Genomic DNA, 20,518 nt, shown 5'->3' with positions numbered 1-20,518 from the left:
GCTAATGCTTCTAAAAAGGCATACAAAGCCTGATAGGCCTTATATTTAATTATTATTATTTATATAATATTATTATTTATATTTTTTTTTGCCAAGAAAAAATATATTATTATTTAATCATGTTTGTTATTTTATTAACTTTTAATTATTGTGCTAATCATTTTATTAGTTTTTTCTTAATGTTGAAGAAATTATAAAAATTTAAATGTGAAATAGGTTTTTAAGGCCTGTTTAGCCTATTTAAAAAGACTATATATAGACCTTTATGGAACACAAACTTTTAATTAGGCTACAAGGTCGGGCCAAACTTTAAAAAGGCTCAGGCCAGGCCAAAATAAATAACATTTGATAGGCCGTAGGCCAGACTCAGGCCTGAAGAAAAATCGTAGGCCAGGCTCAGGCCTATCAAGGCCTGGCCTGTTCCCAACCCTAGTCGTGATACAAAAGCAAATCTTATCAAAATAGATTGAGTTTTAGGGCTTACTCCAACGATAAACTTTCAATTTAACAGTAAATTTTGTATTCATTAATACATTTTTGAGCATGTAACATTACCTAAATGTTACACCATTGTAATTTGATCATCTCCGTTGTAAAATACACAATGAAAATACATGTCTCGATGTGATTTGTTGTTTCAGTCTCACATTTTTTTGTCAAGGTTTCAATCTCAACTTTATTGCGAAATAAAGTAATTTCCCTTATTGTATTCATTTATTGTCCATATAAATGGCTCTATCAATCGACTCACATGCTTCATTTTATTTTGCGCCGCCCACAAACTCTAGGGTTAAGACGATCTAATCCATTCTTGGGATTTGAAGAGATTGCTGGAGACCGGGCTGCGCCAGGTAATTCTTAACCTTTTAGTGAGGATCAAATGTTGTTTATTATTGCATTGTCATTGCGAGACTTGGTTATGTAAATTACACGATGAGTACATATGCCTTGATGTCATTTGTTGTTCCGAGCACGCCTTTAGTATGAAATAAAACAATTATCTTAGTATATTCATTTAAGGGTTTATATAACCGATTCTCTCAATTTGCTTCAACGCTTCATTTTATTTTTGCGCCGCTCACAAACCCTAGGTTTCAGACAATCTAACTCTCCATTTTTTAGATCTGAAGAGATTGTTAGAAATTTGATTAGTTGAATTGAGTCTTATTTTTGTTTTTATTGATACACATATATATGTACGTGTGTGTGAATTTTACAATCGTCAATTAAATTGTTGATTTTGTGAATTTCATGTTGCTATTTGAATTGATAAATTATTCTTTTGGTTTCTGTTTGATGCACTTGAGGATGAGATTATCTTGTTGAATGTATCATGTAATTTTAGTGTAGAGAGAAAAAGAAAAAGAAAGATAAATAATAATGATAGTTGAGAGGATAATAAAATTAAAGAAATACATATAGTCGAATGATATATAAAATAATCTGAAAAATAAATTCTCTGATATGAAAATATCTCATGTTTTAATCTATTGATGTTTTTGTTGAGACAAAAATTTGCTTCACTTTTCATTGGATATTATTTTGTTTTCAATAATTTAGTCTTATGTTAAAGTAGTACGAAGAAGCCTATTTGGGTGGGTATTGGTGATTTTATTCGATCTATGGTTTTGTAGTTGATTGGATCGATTTTTTGTTTTGGTAGAGTACTATCTGTATTTCTCCTACTGGTGTGGATAGAGTACTTCTTGTACTTTCTCATCTTATATATATATATATATATATATGGCTAAATTGCAGTTTTGGCCCCCCACGTTTCATAATTGTGCGATTTTGGCCCCCCACGTTTCACATGTGCGATTTTGGCCCCTCATGTTTCATAATTGTGCGATTTTGACCCCTCACGTTTCAAATGTGCGATTTTGGCCCCCCACATTTTATAATTGTGCGATTTTGGCCCCCCACGTTTCACATGTGCGATTTTGGCCCCCCACGTTTGCCCCATTTTGCATTTCTTGGTTCCATTTTTTGCACCTATTTTGTCAAAAAATAATAATTAACCCCCCCCAAAAAAAGTCACGTGACCTTTCTTAATTTTTTTTTTAAAAAAAATAATAATAATAAATTTTGGTTGGCCAATACAATTAAAACACGTGTTAAAAATAATTCATGTCAGCAATTTTTGGTCAAAATAGTCAACGGGGATCAAGAAATGCAAAAGGGGGCAAACTTGGGGGCCAAAATCACACATTTGAAACGTGGGGGGCCAAAATCGCACAATTATGAAACGTGAGGGGCCAAAATCGCACATGTGAAACGTGGGAGGCCAAAATCGCACAATTATGAAACGTGGGGGGCCAAAACTGCAATTTAGCCTATATATATATAATAAAATCATTGCCGTTAAAAAAAAAAGTATGAAGAAGCCTAAAAATGTTAAATTAAGCGAGTGTTAAGGCTTAAGACATAGTTGTGGTTTGATAAAAAAAACATAGTTGGGGTGATAATTGATTTTATTTTTATTTTCAAATAGTGTGGTGGTTGAAAATTCAACCTTTAAAATGGATAAGTGAGATGACTGAAATTCAAATTTCGATTGTATATATATAAGCTAGCTGATAGTTGAAAAACTAGCTTATAGCTGATAGTTGAAAAACTACCTAATTGAAATTAAAGTGTTTAGTAAAATTAGCTTTTAAAGTGGTTAATAAATATAAAATGACATAATTGATAGTGGGTAATTTATTTTTTAGAGTGAGTAGTTATTAAATTAAAGGGTAAAAATAGAATAAAGTGTAAAAAACTATAAGCTATAAGCTCGAACGCTACTTGAAATAGCATCTAAAAAAAAGCTATAAGTTAGTAAAAAAAATTGTTACCAAACACCTCTAATTTTTTGAAACAAATTTATAAGCTCATATAATAAACTATAAGCTAGCTTATTTGTGTTACCAATCACACCCTTTATTTTTTTATTAAATATTTTACTTTATTTTCACCTATATATAAACATTCCCAACTTCACAAGGACCACGTTAATAAATCTCCTTAAATTTACTTGATAGTGTGGTTACCGTTTTACTTTTTAAAATCATTAATTAATTAACATATTAATAGATATTAATTATTAATCAAAAAAAGAAAGTGACAGATAAAAAGTTTTTGTATTAATTAAGCCTTAAACCCATATAATTCTCATTTTCATTTCCATGGTTGCAAAATTTGAACAGAGTTTAATGGCTTTTTTTGATGCCATTTTTTGTTATTTCTTGAATGGATTCACCGTTCATCGTTAATCCCTAGTCTGAGTTTGTCTCTGAAATTCTGTTCCCGTTTTCTTCATTCTATTGCTATGCTACTCTTCTTCATATTCCAATCCTTTATCCCTTTTCTTCCAATTCAAGACCTGGTATTTTCTCAATTTTTCCTTTTTCTGCATTGTTTATTTTGTTAAATTTACTACATTATTAGTTTTATCACTGATTATTATTGTGTTTTGGTCTATGAAGCACCAAATTAGGCGTGTAGCGGTGTCAGACTCCGGCACCAATATTATATTGAATTATGTTATTTTATCAAATTATAATTGGTGTCAGTGTCCGTGTTGTGTCCGGTGTGTTGTGTCGGTGTCCGTGCTTTATAGGTTTTGGTTGATGTGGAATTTGGCTTTTTGCAGAATAATGTCATTGTTTATGTGTAAGGAAATTTGAATTTCCTATAGTGTTGAAAAGAATGAAATAATAGACTAAGCTAGTTTGAATGTCTTAAGTAGTTTGTTATGCAAAAGGGTTTGAATGTTGAAAACTTTGGTTAAACATCTTTCATATTTTATGCAAGTTTGCATAGAAATAGGCACTCTGTTATTCTATTCTATATGATTCATTTTTATTACACCCATTGTAACTTTATCTTAAATATGACCGTAGCCGTAGGCACATTACTAGTATTAGAGTCTCTTTGGATTGACTTATTTTAGTTTATTTACTGACATAAGAACTTGTGAGTTGTGAGACTGTTTGGTAGAGCTTATGAAAACAAATTATGATATGTCCTTAAGTTTTTTCAGCTTATTTTCATAAGCTATCTAGGGTAGCTTATAAAAACAACTTAAAAAACTTATATGAAAATAGTTAGACTTTGTTTTATATTTTGTTATATAAATAACTTATACATAAGCACGTAAAGCTTAATTGGACCATACTTTCATTTCATCATAGATACATATATTACTTCATTTGGTGCATTTTCAACCTCATAAAAGAAACGAGGTTTCTGTCCTTTGTTGATGTTTAACCTACAATATGGAGCACTGCTATTCAATGCATATCGATATCTGCGTTACTATATTGTCAATGTTTGGTTTTGTTGTTTTGGCGATTTAATCCCCTATTTTCTATTGTAGGTTTCTTCTAACATACACAGAGGTTCTGTTAAATGTGTTTATACCCTAGACTTGTTTGACAAGAATGCCAGGCTTTCCTGTCGCGGCTGGTGAAACATGGTATGTTCTCTTTTAGACAAGGTGTTTCATTCACAAATGTTCTGTATGTAGTTTCCCACAAAAGGCAAACAACTATAGTTTTCTTTTCAGAAAATTATGTAGCATAGCCAATCCTAATATATGTTACCTCCTGCAGTAATTTTATAAGCACAGATCAACAACCTAGCCCTGTAGATGCTTCTGTGCAATTGTCTGCAGAAGAGAAAGCTGTTGCAGAACAGAGTCTTTCAGTTTATTGCAAGCCTGTAGAGTTTTACAACATTCTTCATCACCGTATTTTGCAACGCAATGTAAGATATGTACTTCATCTGATTGCTAAAATCATCTGTCATTGTAAATTATAATATTTGTAATTTTTCCTGGGATAAATTGCATGGGCCAAAGCTGGTTTTACTATTGGTAGAATTATATTGTTTCTTTGATTTTTTTTTCTTTTCTTTTTCTACCTGTTGTTTTGAAAGCATTTCTTATATTTTCTATTTACTTCTTAGAAGTTACTTTATAATTCCCTTTCCATTTTACCTCCTGGCCTCTTGATTTTTAGTCTCTCAAAATTTTACCTATAAAATATTGTTGCATAATGCATTCTAACAGAATACATGTTTGTTTTGTAGCCATTTTTCATTCCGAGATGTTTAGAGTACAGGAGAGAGGCTAGGAGAAAAAAAAGGTAAAAATCTATCATATATAATCTTCCCTCCCCTACTCACTCCCTTTTCTTTAACAGATTTATCTCAATCATATTCCATATCCTCATGTTGGATGTTTATGCTACGTTCAGTTCAAATAGAAGTGTAGGAGACTTTTTGTGGTGGTTACTATATAACTGAATTTCCTTTTTTTAAATTAACATATGTATTTAATATTATATATTATATATGTTAATCTTCATAAAGGACAACCTAAAGCTACGAAGCGCCCATCATTGTTGGGTCCAAAGAAGGTCCTGATCAATTGTGGATTTATTGTAGATAGTACCTTGTTTTTGCAAGAGATTGATTCATAACTTGAATAAATGTCATCCACTTGAAGTCTTGAACCTGTGATCTTCATATGTGATTGATTCAAGAGATTGTAGACAATACCTTGTATTTGCAAGATATTCATCTCGTTGTTTGGGAATGGAGAAAAATGTAGAGTGTATTTGCTATTATAATAAAATTAGTGACAAATTTGTTTTTGATATGAAAAAGGGATATGGGTTCAGTTGAGTGAATGTGCTTAAGCTGCTAGTTTTGTACTTGGACACGTAGATTTTTCTTGGTCTAAGGCGAGTTAGACATTACTGTAGAACTCTCTTCAAAAGCTTTTGATGTATCGGGTTTCACTACAGATATGATGAAAGACTGGGCAGCTTCACTCTATTGATTTTCTCTTTCTTCTTTCACTGCTTTATGTTTTCTTCTTTGGTTTAAGAGGATTCCACTCCCATTCTCATTGCAATTTTTCTTCTTCATCTTGATGAATTTCTTATTAGATGACGGTGAGGTTCAAACTTAGCATGTTACATCTTGAATAACCTTTTGGAAAATGTGAATTAACCAATCCAGCTGTTAAATTTAAAGTTTTCATTTAGTATTGCAAGTCAACAAAATTTCACAAACTAAATCAGAAACTATTTGTGCTTCACATTGCCTCTTCATTTTGATATATTTAAAATATAAGTTAATGCCAACCAGTGTTACCGATGGTGGACGGAAGAAAGCTAAAAGTCTGCCATTTTATGCTTCCATATGCCCTATAAAATGCCACGGCGTCACCATCCTTCACAAATTGGTCATGGCGGCTGTAAAAAAATCCGCCACCACAATATGCTATGGCCGATATTTGACAACACCAATGTCTAATATTAAATTACAGGCCTATGAATGTCTAAATCATCTGAAATTTTGCATATATGATTATTATGGTAATATAGCATGATTCAATGGTTGGACTGGTTAATGCCTCATCTTTCTAAAAAAGTATTGAAGATGTGTATGTGTATGCTAAGTTTGACACTGATGCCAACAAAGTCTCCTTTTATCTCGCAAGCGCGTGTGCTTATGCACACTCATGCATACACACTCATTAACGGTTCATGATTGCACAGTTCTACTTGAGTGCATTTGGCATAATAAAATTCATATGCATGCATTGCATCTCTAACCAAGAGTCCAAGTAAAAAATTATGCTACCATTAAATAAACTGGAACTCAAGAAGTGGGTTCTGGTTCAGTTATAAGGCTCATTGGTCTAAGCCAATATGTGAACCTTGCATTTATCCTTGGTATAGAATATATCCTCTAAAGTAAATCTTAGCATCCATGTTTTGTGAGCATATGATCACCATTCAACTACAACTCAACATCAGTACATAATCTTGTTACTCTAGTATACAAATAAGAAGTCATTGTTGATTCAGCATCAAATATCTCTGGTTTTTCGTGCACACATAATGTACATAGGCAAATTAGTTCTTGCAGAGTTGTAGACATACCTAATTCATCCTCAACAAGGCAACTGGTATTTTGTTTTTGAGTATGAAGTGACACTTAAGATAATTTCAATATGTGAACCTTGCATTTATCCTTGGTATAGAATATATCCTCTAAAGTAAATCTTAGCATCCATGTTTTGTGAGCATATGATCACCATTCAACTACAACTCAACATCAGTACATAATCTTGTTACTCTAGTATACAAATAAGAGAAGTCATTGTTGATTCAGCATCAAATATATCTGGTTTTTCGTGCACACATAATGTACATAGGCAAATTAGTTCTTGCAGAGTTGCAGACATACCTAATCCATCCTCAACAGGGCAACTGGTATTTTGTTTTTGAGTATGAAGTGACACTTAAGATAATTTCAGATATGTAGACCTTGTGATGCCGTTTTTTTATACCCTTATTCAGGCGGTACTATTTATTTATGTTTTAAGATAAGGTTGAAGTTATTGTAATTTCTAGTTATTTCATTTGACTCATCAATTTGGCTGCTGCCACTTATTTTCTCTGATTGTTCTTTTGTGTAAATATCAATATTGAGATGCTAATGAGATATCTCATGAATGTTTAGGACACAAATGACAGTTATGCTGTCATGGAATGATGAAGAAACTCAAAATGTGTTTCCTTTGTATATCGGTCTAGCAAGGCGTGATCCTAATAATGTAGATGCTGATGTAAGAATAATGCTCTTAAGCTGAACTGTTTAAATTCTTTATGTTAACTAATTTTTTAGTGTATAATTATAAAATCTTATTTGATTATTTGATAATTTTTCTGTTGCATAATACTTTTTGCTTTAACTTACAAAAAACAAAAAGTATTCTGCTGTTTATCTACTCAGTCAGATATATACCTTTCGAGGTTCCTCCAGCATTGACAGGAACTATAAAATCAAAGCAGAGTTTGTGCTTTGGGAAGTTAATGAGTTAGCAGCGGACGGCTCACTTTTTCTGTTGTTTTTCACCACTGGTATGCATATGGTTGTGCAATCCAATTGGCATATATATATATATATATATATATATATATTGTGTTGCTAAAATTTATTGTTATAACTATTTGCTTGCAGAGGGAAATTCAAATTCATCACCTAGAGTCAATGCAAGCCTGGGGCCTTCAGATCCGACTTCTCATGAATGTGAGATATGCTTTAATTGATAACTTTATACATGCAAAAATATTTTTGCCAATTTGTTCTGTTACCTTATTATTTCCTGAGCAGCCTCCGTATTATTTATTCAGTTACCTTTTTATTGCCTGAGCAGCCTCCACATTCAATTATTTTTATAGTGATTTCTCCTACATACTTTTTAAAATTTTATATTTCTCTGTTGTTTGTTTTCTTTATTATTTTTTAAGGAGGATCTCTTATTCTTCAGGCTCTTATCATCTTTCCTTTTCCTTAATGAATTTCTTCTTTCAAAAAAGTAAACAGAAATATGATATTTTGACTGCCTTGGCACTCTTGGATACTCCATCCCAAAAATTTATGTTGATTCTATTCTCTATTATAGAAAAGGGTGATTTATGAACTTTCATATCATTTCATTCTGTACTTGACAGCAATAGCTGAAAAGATCTGCTTATACGAGAAAATTTCTTTTCAATCAATTTATATGGCTTGGGATAGTTCTCCAAATTTCCTTTGGGGACTACGAGCTGAGGTTATGACTACTCTTGATCTGCTTCCATGTATTTTGAAGGTATGACATCTATCTATATGAGGCTGATGATCAATATTGTATGCACTGTGCTAGTTAAATGATACGCTACTCTGTGGACACTGCTTTTGTTTACAATATTTTATGCTTTGTATCTGATATTTGCATTTATGATAAACGTATTATGTTGCCAATTTCTTCATGTTGCAGTATGATGTTCTAAATAAGGGCACGACCATCGCAATCCAAGAACTCCGGAATTCTGAGATTGTGGTTTGTTCTAGCATCATTACTCTTTACCCACTAAGCAAAAATTCCCACACCCAAACATGGTGAACTTGTTTTGACTGCTTCTTGTTTGTTTTCTGTTCCACTTTCAAAAGAGTACATCAAAGCATGTTCAAATCAAAATCTTTGCTGAAGAGCTCATGGGCATGGAGAAATCTCTCAACTATACAAATGTCAGGGTTAATGTACCATCATCATCATCATCATCGTCGTCGTCGTCATCTCGTTTCATTCGGTAAATTTCATTATGTTAAAGTGTCTGTTGGGGAGTGTTAGATATATAGGGATGTTACCATAAGTCTTGTGCATTTTTAGCTTTGAGAGTTATTATTTTGTACTATTATTACAGCTGTTAAAGCTTTATAAGCAAGCTCTTGCATCACTTAATAAAGTCAGAAACAGTGACTCAACACTTTTCCATATCTTGGGTTTATCTCTTAATATCTATAGGCATATAATTAATGAGGTTTCCATCCGATTCAGTTGTAGCATTCTGTTGTTTTGGGTGGGGGCAGGGTTTGAACTTCAATGTGATTCCTATTCAATAAATTTTGGTGTTTAACTTTTAGCTGCTTGTATGGTTCAGGTTGAAAGAAGGACATGTGAAATTTAATTACAGGTATTGTATTTTAACTTCATTGTGATAGGGTACTTTTATGGCTTCTTTGTGGGTTGGAGATATATGTAATAGCAAATGAATTGGAGAGCTTTTTTGTTTTGATATTTTCAATTTTTCTTTTGCCCGCTTTTTAAGCCTTTTGCCGTCAAAAGAAATGCTGCTGTTTATGCTCTGTATTCTTATACCATTTTAATGATGATTATTATTATTTTATAAAAATATTGCAGGTATTTCGATAACAAATTGCAGAGAACAGAAGGTAATCTAAATATTTCTCTCTTAATTTATTTTCTCTTGTTTATTTAAGTTTATTTCCTTCTTGATGGGGTAACAAATGCACCCCCCCTCCTTCAAATTAGCCACTGATAGCAGTTTACATATTTTAGAATAATGAATTACTACAAATTATTAGGCTGGAGATCGGTTTGTTGTCAGCTGCGATTACTCTGCAATTGATTGTAAAGTCGATCAATAAATGCTAGAACATGTGTTTGGCCCAGCACATAATTTCTCTGAACTAGTCTCTCTTTCAACATTGTACCAGACTTGTACCATTGTCCAGAACCCAATATGTTCTGCTTCCAGGTTCCCAGAAGATGGAATCCTTATCATTGCTCCCTTTTACCCTGCTCCAATTTCTGGTGGCTGTTACTTTTTGTGTCAATTTTCCCAGTTAGTTATCCATTGTTAAGAGATGCATAAACCATTTTCTATGCGTGTTTTATTTACAAGTGTCGTCTCAATATAGCTTAAGCTTTTTGGGGATATTTAATTCGTTAGATGTTACAGAGCCTTGTCAACTGGAAGATCAGGAGCGAGTTCACCAATGCCCAGACTCAGACATGTTTGATGGATAAAAGTCTTAACCGCTGCGAGAAATTTTTGTGGACACATCGAGTATGGGCCTAATTTTCATCCCTCAAATTGATGAGGAGTGTTCACATTTATATTAGAATACTACCTTTAATCTTAGAATATATACAGCCAATTATGTTTTTGTTGATTTGGTGAGAATAATCAATTACTGATTATTAGGCTAGATATTAGTACTTAGTCAGCTGGACTCTGTAATTGATAGGCAACTCTTTATGCTCTTTTCTTTTTTATATAAATGCTTACCAGAAATTAGCCAATATATTAACTGAAAGCTTTGATAACAGACACTGAAGATTTTTCCTGTCCATTATGTTATTTAAGATGTGCAAGCTATAAGGTGAGCACTACTTTTTACGACTAATTTAGAGCTATAAATAAATATTAATTATGATAAGTATTAACTTGTTTTCAATGCTTCTGACACAATCTCCTTTAGGGTCTAAGATGTCATCTGCTCGCATCACATGATCTTTTCAACTATGAATTTTCGGTCAGTATTCTTCAGAACCTTTGTAGTATTTCTAATCGCTGAGCTGTGGCAAGTCATGGTAAAGGTTTCAAGTGTAAATAACTTTGCAGGCATTGGAACATTGTCTGGCTGTTAATGTGTCTTTGAATTATGATACCTGGAGAACTGAGGTCAGAACAGTTTTCTCTCATAGTTTTTCCTATTTAATTTCTGTAAATCTATTATTTCTTGCTAAGTATTGAATTTGTTACAATTGTTTTTGTTTACCTGTGCCTTATTCTCGGAAATGTTAATCTTACTCTTTCATTTGTGGTTTATGTTTTTGGACTTGTTAAATTCTGTTATTTTCAGCCTTGTTTTATTTCCCCTTCATCCTGTTTAAACTTACAATGAAACTGTTGATATCTCTAATTCTGTTCATTCATGTCCTTACTTTTTTGAGAGGAGGGAGAAAGAACAACTAAGTGGAAAACAGGTTTTTTATGGCCATATTATGACGGTTTTCTTAACAATTTTCACAAATGTCTGTTTAGAAAAAGAACTTGTATGATGGGGTCTAGACTACTATGTGAACACATGGTAAAGTCACTGTGAATTTCCTTATAACTGGGATTACTCCAAAAATTAACTTTTCGAACTAATCTTTTTACCCTGGTTATGGATACTCTAGTGTAGCATATCAAAGAGCTAGTGTCATAACACAAATGTTCCAGTCCTAGCTGAGATATGGAAGCACATTGTTTTGAATGAAAGGGCTGTTTGAAAAAGTTCCTTTAGAACTTATTTGAGCTCATCTCATTCCACAAGTAATTAATCCGTCCGGTCTTACTAATGAAGAAAAGGTTTCTACAAGTATTTATATAGATGAGAGATATAATCTAAATAGGAATAAGATCCTATCATGATCCTAAAGGATACTGACACATCTAATTACACAATCAAATCAATATCTCAACACTCCTCTTCAAGGTGGAGCATATATAGTATAGGATACATAGATCATCATGTCATATATGTAAGTTATTCGAGCACTCTGTAGAGATTTAGTAAAGATACATACAGGCAAGTTGATCCTTAAAATTGACAAAGGAAGTTCTGATGTCTCCTGAGAGAATCTTTGCCCTAATAAAATGACAATCGACTTCTTAATGCTTTGTCATCTTGTTAAACTTTGTATTGGAGGAAAGGTGTAAAGCTGGTTAGTTATCACAAACTAGCTCCATAGGACTAACCTCACAAAAATGTAGTTTATGCAGTAAATTGTTCCGATACTTGGTTTTGTACTCGACCAGGCAACAGCAGTCCACTTTTTGCTCTTCCGCGAAATCAAATGTCCACTGATAAAAAATGCAATAACCATAAGTTGACCGCCTATTACTTGCATCTCCTGCCCAATCGGCATCTAAATATCCACCGATACTAGTGTGACCCCTATAAGTGAAAGTTATACTTCCTCTGATAAATAGCAATATCAGTTTTCGATAGGATAAAGTTAGTTATAACCTCACCAACATGCAAGTCATAATCATGAAGTTTTAATCCAATTCTAATAAATTTCCTTTGGTTTATAAATGTTTTTGATCTATTAAAATATGAAAAAGTTTGCAAGCAGTCCCTACTTAAAATTTCTATCCATCTAGTCCTTAAAAATAAAATTTAAATAAGGATTAAATAAAATAAAAACATCATAAGGTAATTTTATTGTAAGCATGCTCTTTGTCCATGTCTAGTGGAGATTTTCTCATCTGGGAATGTGCATTATGGAAGTCATTCTTGAGTTGGGCTCTTGCTTAGCAACTTGATATTTCAGGTCTCTAGTCTGCTGCCTTGACATTTGTGTTGCTCTGTAGTCTGTATAAGAGATGATGTTCAATAGCTACAACACTGTTGCTCTGATACACAGTAGCTCAATCATGTAGGATGATTGATTTCCTTTGCACCAGATTAATCTTGCATGGAACATCTGTCTAGAAACTTCTAAGTAGCTTAACAAAACTGTATGAATGCATTTAGAATTTTGTGTTTTCTCCAGAAACTTATTGATCTATTTCCCTCCAGATTATTGGAGATGATGTTGATCCAAGATTGCAAACTTTTTACCTTCGGTGAGCTATTTATCTCCTACCCTGTTATGAAATTTTCGCGTCCCCATAAACTTTCATATAACTGTTTATGAAGTAAAATGGTCAATTGATAATGTCTATATGCAGTTGCAAGCGATACAAGCACACAAGTCCAGAAGTTGCATGTTTTGAAGAGTACCAGGGTGCTGAATCACCGGCCTTAGCTAATAATGCTGACCCACCGGTCTTTGCTATGGATGTTGACCCGCCGGTCTTTGCTATGGATGCTGACCCGCCGGTCTTTGCTATGGATGCAGACCCACTGGTTTTAGCTATGGATGTAGGCCCACCGGTCTTAGCTAATGATACATACCCACCGAACTTAACTATTGATGCAGACCCACCGGTCTTAGCTATTGATGCAGACCCACCAATCTTAGCTATTGATATGGACCCACCGGTCTTAGCTATTGATGCGGACCAACCAATCTTACCTATTGATGCAGACCCACCAGTCTTGGCTATGGATGCGGACCCACCGGTCTTGGTTAAGGATGCAGACCAACCGGTGTTAGCTATTGATGCGGACCCACCACTCTTAGCTAAGGATGCAGACCCACCGGTCTTAGCTATTGATGCGGACCCACCGGCCATAGCTACGGATGCAGACCAAATATTCTTAGAGTCTGAAACTCCTTTAGGAGATATTGAGTTTTTGAAGAAGGCTGATGGAAATTCTGCAACTATATCAGGTATTTTAGTTGTTGAATTTATGTTCTTAAAAGCTTATGCATAGTGCTACACTGCTAGCGAAGTTGGACAGAATTGAGTCAGAATTCAAAATGATTGAAGTGTAGTTGTTGGAATGTCAAATTTTGGGGACCTCTTCTCCATCTAAAAGTTAATAACAGTGTCCAAATATGGAAGAAAAATAAGGCTATTTAATATTTTCCAAAACTTGCTGAAGGGGAATATATAGTTATCTGCAAATTTTGTATCTGCATAACAGCAGAAGGCTAAGGATATAACATAGGTGGGTTTTTCTTGATAAATTATTGTTTTCCAAGATGGTATCATAGCATTCTCATTCTCCTTTAAAACTGTTGAGATTCCCACATTATATGAGATATGTTGAGATTCCCACATTATATGAGATATAGTCTGAATATGTGCAGATAAGTGGGAAACATCCCTCACCTTACATTCTACATTTGTATGGTTGAGTTAGGTCCAACTCAAACATTAAGAAATGTCTTCCTTGAATGGTTCTCCTCTGTTTGTTGATTCTTTTATATCCGGTACTCACTTTTGCAATAAATCATGACATATCTTAGCTGTTACCAACTCAAAGTTGGAATATATTTTCCCTTCATAGAAGTTTGCTAATCCTTTTTCTCTTATGATCTATTTGTTAATATGTGTTGAGCATGACTTCTTGTTCCAAATACTCATTCTGATCATACTTCAGATGGGATAGTAGTTGAGTTTGAGCAATATTGGTGCAGTGTAAGGAGTGTATCACATATTGCTATGATATTGCAGGAGTTGCAAATGAAAATGTTGTATCCAATCCTGATCCAGATTGTGTCCCACCAATATCTGAGCATGACTATGTGACTCCTGCAGTGCCACAGGCTGACAATGCAGCGAAGTTAGACGACCAAAGGTAGGTCCTTGATCATTTTTCAATCCTTCGGAAACAAAAACAGTTTCTTAGATTCTTGGAACTTAGATGCATAATTAGTATGGTAATTACAATGCTAAAATGTTGCTGAAATGAAATACAGTCTTCCAAGCAAAATTAATTCCATCTTGCAAAACTTTGCTCCAAGCATAATTCACTTTTCACCTGATTGTCAAATAAATATATCTTCCTTTTGAGCAACACTAGCATGGGATAATACACAAAGCCCTTGAATGTAGCAGGTTGTCAAAATGTACATTTATATGTGGCTGACGGGGTGTTGATTTGGGTTTTGTTAACTTTTAAACACAAGTGTATGCCAATTAAAAAGTTTGTTGACAATGCATGGACTTTACTTTTTTCACTCTATTAACAAATTCAGCATTGCTATATTTATAGGTCAAGTATGGTTGATGTCCTTACAAATTACAAATATTTGACATTTATAGGGTTTAGTCTTTTTTAGATATAAAGGGAGGAAAAGGAATGCTCAGAATATTAAAATTATATAAGATAAATGATTTGACTGATATGTTGGATGTTATTACAAGCGAAAAGCACTAGTCATTATTTATCCTGATTCTAGGCTCTTAATCCTAATTAAACAAGGAAACAAATATTGATATATTCGAACAAATATTTTTCATGTGATACCTAGATGAGTGTGATTATTTAAGTTTATAGGTAGTGTTGAAATAAATTGTCATTTATCCTTATCTACGTGTGATTATTTAAGTACAATGACTTCGTGGACAATGATTTGACATAGTTCTTTCCAATTCATTTCAGCAAAGCCCGGTTGGTTGGTCGAAAGTTTTATCATTCTCACAAAGCCCAGGTGATGAGTTTTTCCTGCACTTTGATTTTCTTTGCATGTTAATAGAAACTTAAAAAAATTATGAACCGAGCTCCATTGAACGGCCTAAACTCAATCCTTCCCATTGAGATGTAGACCATCAGATTCAAGCAGGAAGACTGAAATACATGAAAGCCTCAGGTTTTATGTGATAAGGTACCACTCAAGCTAAAGGAAAAGTTTTATTGACAAATTGTAAGCTTAGTGTAGCTGAGATGAGAATCCTATGCTAGATGTCTGGGAATACTAGATGGGATATGATTAGGTATAATTGTATTAGAGAGAGCGTCGGGGTAGCATCTATTGTAGAAAAGATGGTTGAATCTATTCTAGACTTAGGTGGTTTGGGCATGTGTGAAGGAGACCTGTAGATTCTGAAGTACGGAGAGTAAATCAGATGAATGGTAGCTCAATTGCTATAGGCAAAGGTACACCGATAAAAACTATTAAGAAAGACCTAGAAGTCGATGGTTTAGATAAAGATATGACATATTATAGAACATTATGGCGTTGTTTGGTCGATGGAGCCAACCCCACCTAGTGAGATAAGGCTTCGTGTTTGTTGTTATCAGCTGTGGTTGCTCCAAAACTGAATAACATTCTTTTATGCTGAATATTGAGTCCTTTAATTGTTTTTTTAGAAGTCCAGTTTTGTTTTGTCGAGAATGTTGACTACTTACCTTTGCTATCATATTTCTGATATTCTCTTCTCACTTTTCTCTGTTTTTTGCTTAAAGGAAATGTCAATTGGCGAAGTTCTATCAGATTATGATAGCGAGAATGAAATTGATCCTGAAGTTGAAGACATTGAAGAGCGAATGGTATGTACAATTTATATGTGATATTCTGTTTTGATTTTTTGCATGTCTATTCTCACTAACTATATCTCTTATTGAACAACAAAACTCTTGTGGAGTTTTATAAAAATCACTTTCTGGCAAGAGCTTACGAGTGATATATTGGTTACCTTTTTGAAGGTTTATTGTTGACCACGAGGCTCAACAATTGGCATTTTTAAACCATATTTCACTATAAATTATAGAGATAGAGTTTAGGGAGGGGGAAAAAATGAAAATTGAAGTGAAACAAATAACTTTTTTGATCTCATAATAACCCAAATTTTTGTCTATTTATGTTTTCACATTCAATACCATCCATTGTATATGTCATACACATATTTCGTTCACTTTTCACATTCGCATCGTTACATGGACTTGGGGCTCTTCACTTCGTATTATTTTTTTACTTTTTTTTTTCCATCATAGATAACTAGCAATACCACTACATAAAAGCATCATAGGCAATGTTCTTGATGAATAGATCCTTAAGGTCTTTGACCTTTTTCCTTATTAGCCCCTCACCTTCTCTCAACTTTTCCTTGGCACCCAAAAAACCATATGTAAATTTTTTCTGATTTTTGACATTTCTCCCCAATGGTGTCCATCAAATTGGGTTTCACACAACCCAATTCCACAAACCCTTGACAGTTCCTAATTCTTCAAACCATCATCAGCAAGACAATGCATTACCAACTCCGCCCCCTGACTGGAGTGGTCAAAACAGTTCAATAAACTGAACCGAATTGAACTGCACCAAAAATGACTAGATTTTAAACCGAATTTTTATTTTTTAGTAGTTCTGTGAACAGTCTCCAGCAAAACGAATCCCTTAAAAAAACTGATCTTTTTTAATATATATATTTCACCATTTCTTTTTACATTATTTATTTATGGTTTCAAATCTCACAAATTCTGTGAAGTAGTGAGCGAAAACTCACAACGAGGTAGTATAGAAACAACATGTCTAGGTCATGTAGAAATCATTTCAACTGGCATGTGATCTTAAAATTAGACAAGCTTAACTGTGAAGTGAAAACTTGCAATGTGCTCCATCGAAACTTATTAGTAATGAATTAAAATAAGAGAATAGAGAGAAGGTACATGGTGTTCTCTAAAGCACCCAAACAACTCCCTGCGGGCTGCAGCTGTTTTACTTTTTATAATTATTCATGCTTATTTCTTGAAGAATATTGATACACACTGATACCTTGCAGAGGCTTAATCTTCATGATGTTAGCAAAGAAGAGAAGGAATTCATGTTCATGTGGAACTCATTTATACGGAAGCAACGGTAAGTTATTTTCATTTTGGCTCAAGTCATTCACTAACAAAAAATACTTTATACCGAATGCACCTTTGAGCTTTAGAAAGGTGATATGCTTGTCCTTTCTTAAATTTCCTTTCTATATTGAAATTTCGAATTATTTTCTTCTTGTTGCAGTGTGCTGGTAGATTCTCACGTTCGTTGGGCATGTAAGGCTTTCTCAATATTGCATGGCGCTGAGCTTGTTAAATCCCGTGAATTATCTTGGTAACTAGCATCTAACCTTCTATCCAAAAAACTAGCATCAAGAGTGCTCCCATTTAGAAATTCATGCCTAACTTGTTTTCCTTAACCAAACAAACATAATCATGACAACATGGACTTATGGTCTGTCTTTCAACATTCAATATTTTATCCCATTGTAGAACTTTTTTGTGGCTTCATTTAGTCACAATGACACATTACATTCTTATATTTTTTTGGATATAAATATCTGCAATTTTTTTTGCAGGTTTTGGAGAATGTTCAGGCTCAAATTATACAATTTTGGTCTTATAGATGGAAAGGTCATGAACGATTGTAGTATTATTCTCGAACAATACGAGAAGCAAAAATCAAATCCTGAGATCCCAATAGCTAATATAAACTCCATTCTTTTGACCCCTCGTAAAAGTAAAAGAAGAAAATGACACAGAAAAGGACTTCTTTACAAGGTGCAAATTGCCCTTACTCTCTTGTGGAACCTTATTGGATTTAAATTTATACCCCTGTTGTACTATTATTATCTGGAGTTTTACTGTGAGGTTTACCAACGGAAAAAGTTACGTTGGAAATCTCTTTTTCTGCGGCATGGAGCTGAAAGAAACTCGTAAGCAACCCGAGTATTATATGTTCTTGATCTGTTCTGGTTGAAATTTGAAATTTTGATGTTCCATAGTTTTTGTTGACACCAAAGTTACATGGAATGGATTGCCAGTAGTCCAAAAGGGCACTGCATGAAGTGCAGCTCATATTTAATGAATTTACAATTATTTTGTGATATAGAATAATAGCCTTTTGTGGGTGACATTGATTGTTGTATACTATTTTGTGAAAATGGTAGACATATACTCATCCGGATTGTGTTTTATTATACACATTTAATTATGAGACATAAAGAACAGTTTTTAAAAACTGTTTTCTATTTTTAATAATTGAAAGAAAAAAAAAATGTTCGATAGATTATTTATAATTATTGAGTTTTGTTTATTTCACTTTTCTGCTTATTATACTGCTAGAAAAAAATGAGCTGGGACGAAATTTTCCGTTGCACAACGGTTCAAATTTCTGTGCCAATTTATATATGGGACGGAATTTGAATCGGATTTGAAGTTAAAGTCACCAAAAACTAGTGGAAGGCTCTTGAAACCAATTCAATTGGCCGGCCCTCATTTGATCTTGGTGGAATAGCTCCTATCGTAGTGGTGTAAGCCATCATTCCATTCCCAATACATATGAGACGGAATTTGTGACAAATTTATTTCGTCGCGGCCTGACACAAATTATTAGCTATACCCTTTGTTGTTGACATGACATTTTTTTCACTAATGAAAAATGAATTCTATGCTGTCATTTAACTGGAGATAATCTTCCATGGTCTCGTGACCAAAATTACATTTAGTAAATAAAGTCAAAATCAGTACCTAATCAAATAAGAGGTTTTATCTTCGTTTCAAGAATAAAACTCAGCCTAACAATCCAATTAAAATCACACTGCAGTTCTGATCTGAAACAAAATCAATGAAGATTGGTGGGTGGGTTGGTTGGGAGAGACCATGGAGTGAAGAGAGGGAGGTTGAAGATGGAGAAACAATTTTTTGTTTATTTTTTTAATAATTAAGTGATGTGTACTTATTTTATTAGTTGTCAAAATTTTATTACTAGTTGTCAAAATTTGAGTCGTTGCGATTTTCATTCATAATTTAATTTAATTTTCCTATGCATTTCCAGTTCTTTTCTTTCTCCCTTTACGCGATGACACCAAATATATTATTTTTTTTGGTCACTAGACCATGCAAGAGTTTCTCTTGTAACTGTATGATTAAGATTCTAATTAGGGTTGAGAATAGGCCAGGTGGCCTACAGGGAAAATTTCTCAACGCACCCATCCACTTTCTCCCCCACTCCCCAAAAAATTCGGAAAACGTTTTCCGAATTTTTTATAGTGTAAATTTTACACTAAAAAACAGTTTGGAACGTACTTTCCGAATTTTTTTAGGTGCGCTAGGGAGTGGGGGAGAAATGTTGAGGTGCGTTGAGAAATTTTCGCCTACAGGAGCCTTCGGTCTGACCTGTATGAGCCTGGCCTGGCCTGACCTGGTTATTAAAAATGTCAGGCTTAGGCTTTGAAAACGGCCTGTTTACATAAATATGCCAGGCTTAGGCTTCTAAAAAGGCCTACGAAGCCTGATAGGCCGGCCTGTTTATAATAATTATTATTTATATCTTATAAAAAAATATTATTTATAATAATAATTATTTTTCGTAATCGTATTTGTTATTTTATTAGTTTTTAATTATTATGTTAATCATATTATTAGCTTTTTCTTAATGTTGTAGAAATTATAAAAATTTAAATGTGAATTTTTTAAGGCCTGTTTAGCCTATTTAAAAAAACTATATAGAGAAGCTTTAATGTAACACAGACTTTTAAACAGGCTACAAGGCCAGGCCAGACTTTTAAAAGGCTCAGGCCAGGCCAAAAAAATAACATTTAATAGGCCGCAGGCCTGAAAAAAAATCGTAGGCCAGGCTTAGGCCTGTTCCCAACCCTAATTCCAACCTTATTTATAAACAAAAAAATTATTTCGCACTTATTTATTTTTTTTTACTAAATTACCCTTAATAATGCATTAAATTTACATTGAGACTATATACTTATAATTTTCTTAAGCGGCCCACTCAACT

The 20,518-nt window shown here is 33.6% G+C and overlaps 1 protein-coding gene across 1 annotated transcript; it reads left to right on the top strand.

The window, feature by feature from the left end:
- The first annotated feature begins 3,131 nt into the window (after positions 1 to 3,131).
- Positions 3,132 to 18,687, top strand: LOC123913426 (polycomb group protein EMBRYONIC FLOWER 2-like). The gene is made up of 23 exons (XM_045964203.1): positions 3,132 to 3,367; positions 4,361 to 4,459; positions 4,596 to 4,749; positions 5,074 to 5,129; positions 7,522 to 7,627; positions 7,772 to 7,922; positions 8,023 to 8,091; positions 8,517 to 8,656; positions 8,825 to 8,887; positions 8,998 to 9,137; positions 9,489 to 9,521; positions 9,749 to 9,780; positions 10,682 to 10,734; positions 10,834 to 10,887; positions 10,977 to 11,036; positions 12,925 to 12,971; positions 13,077 to 13,681; positions 14,472 to 14,595; positions 15,403 to 15,451; positions 16,207 to 16,290; positions 17,523 to 17,599; positions 17,750 to 17,839; positions 18,084 to 18,687. Exons 2-23 carry the CDS (start codon positions 4,425 to 4,427, stop codon positions 18,259 to 18,261), a joined length of 2,400 nt encoding a protein of 799 aa, XP_045820159.1. The 5' UTR covers positions 3,132 to 3,367; positions 4,361 to 4,424; the 3' UTR covers positions 18,262 to 18,687.
- The last annotated feature ends 1,831 nt before the right edge of the window (positions 18,688 to 20,518 follow it).

Source organism: Trifolium pratense, linkage group LG1 (assembly GCF_020283565.1).
Source record: "Trifolium pratense cultivar HEN17-A07 linkage group LG1, ARS_RC_1.1, whole genome shotgun sequence".
In the NCBI taxonomy this organism is placed as follows: domain Eukaryota; kingdom Viridiplantae; phylum Streptophyta; class Magnoliopsida; order Fabales; family Fabaceae; genus Trifolium; species Trifolium pratense.
Note: the sequence above shows the minus strand (reverse complement) of the source record. Positions and strands in the feature narration are given on the sequence as shown.

What these genes read in the sequence shown, in the direction of transcription:
- LOC123913426 (XM_045964203.1), top strand. Translation starts at nt 4,425, where the DNA reads ATGCCAGGCTTTCCTGTCGCGGCTGGTGAAACATG. An exon ending in GTCGCGGCTGGTGAAACATG is followed by an intron (nt 4,460 to 4,595) that starts GTATGTTCTCTT and finishes TACCTCCTGCAG; the next exon opens with TAATTTTATAAGCACAGATC. An exon ending in TCATTTATACGGAAGCAACG is followed by an intron (nt 17,600 to 17,749) that starts GTAAGTTATTTT and finishes TTCTTGTTGCAG; the next exon opens with TGTGCTGGTAGATTCTCACG.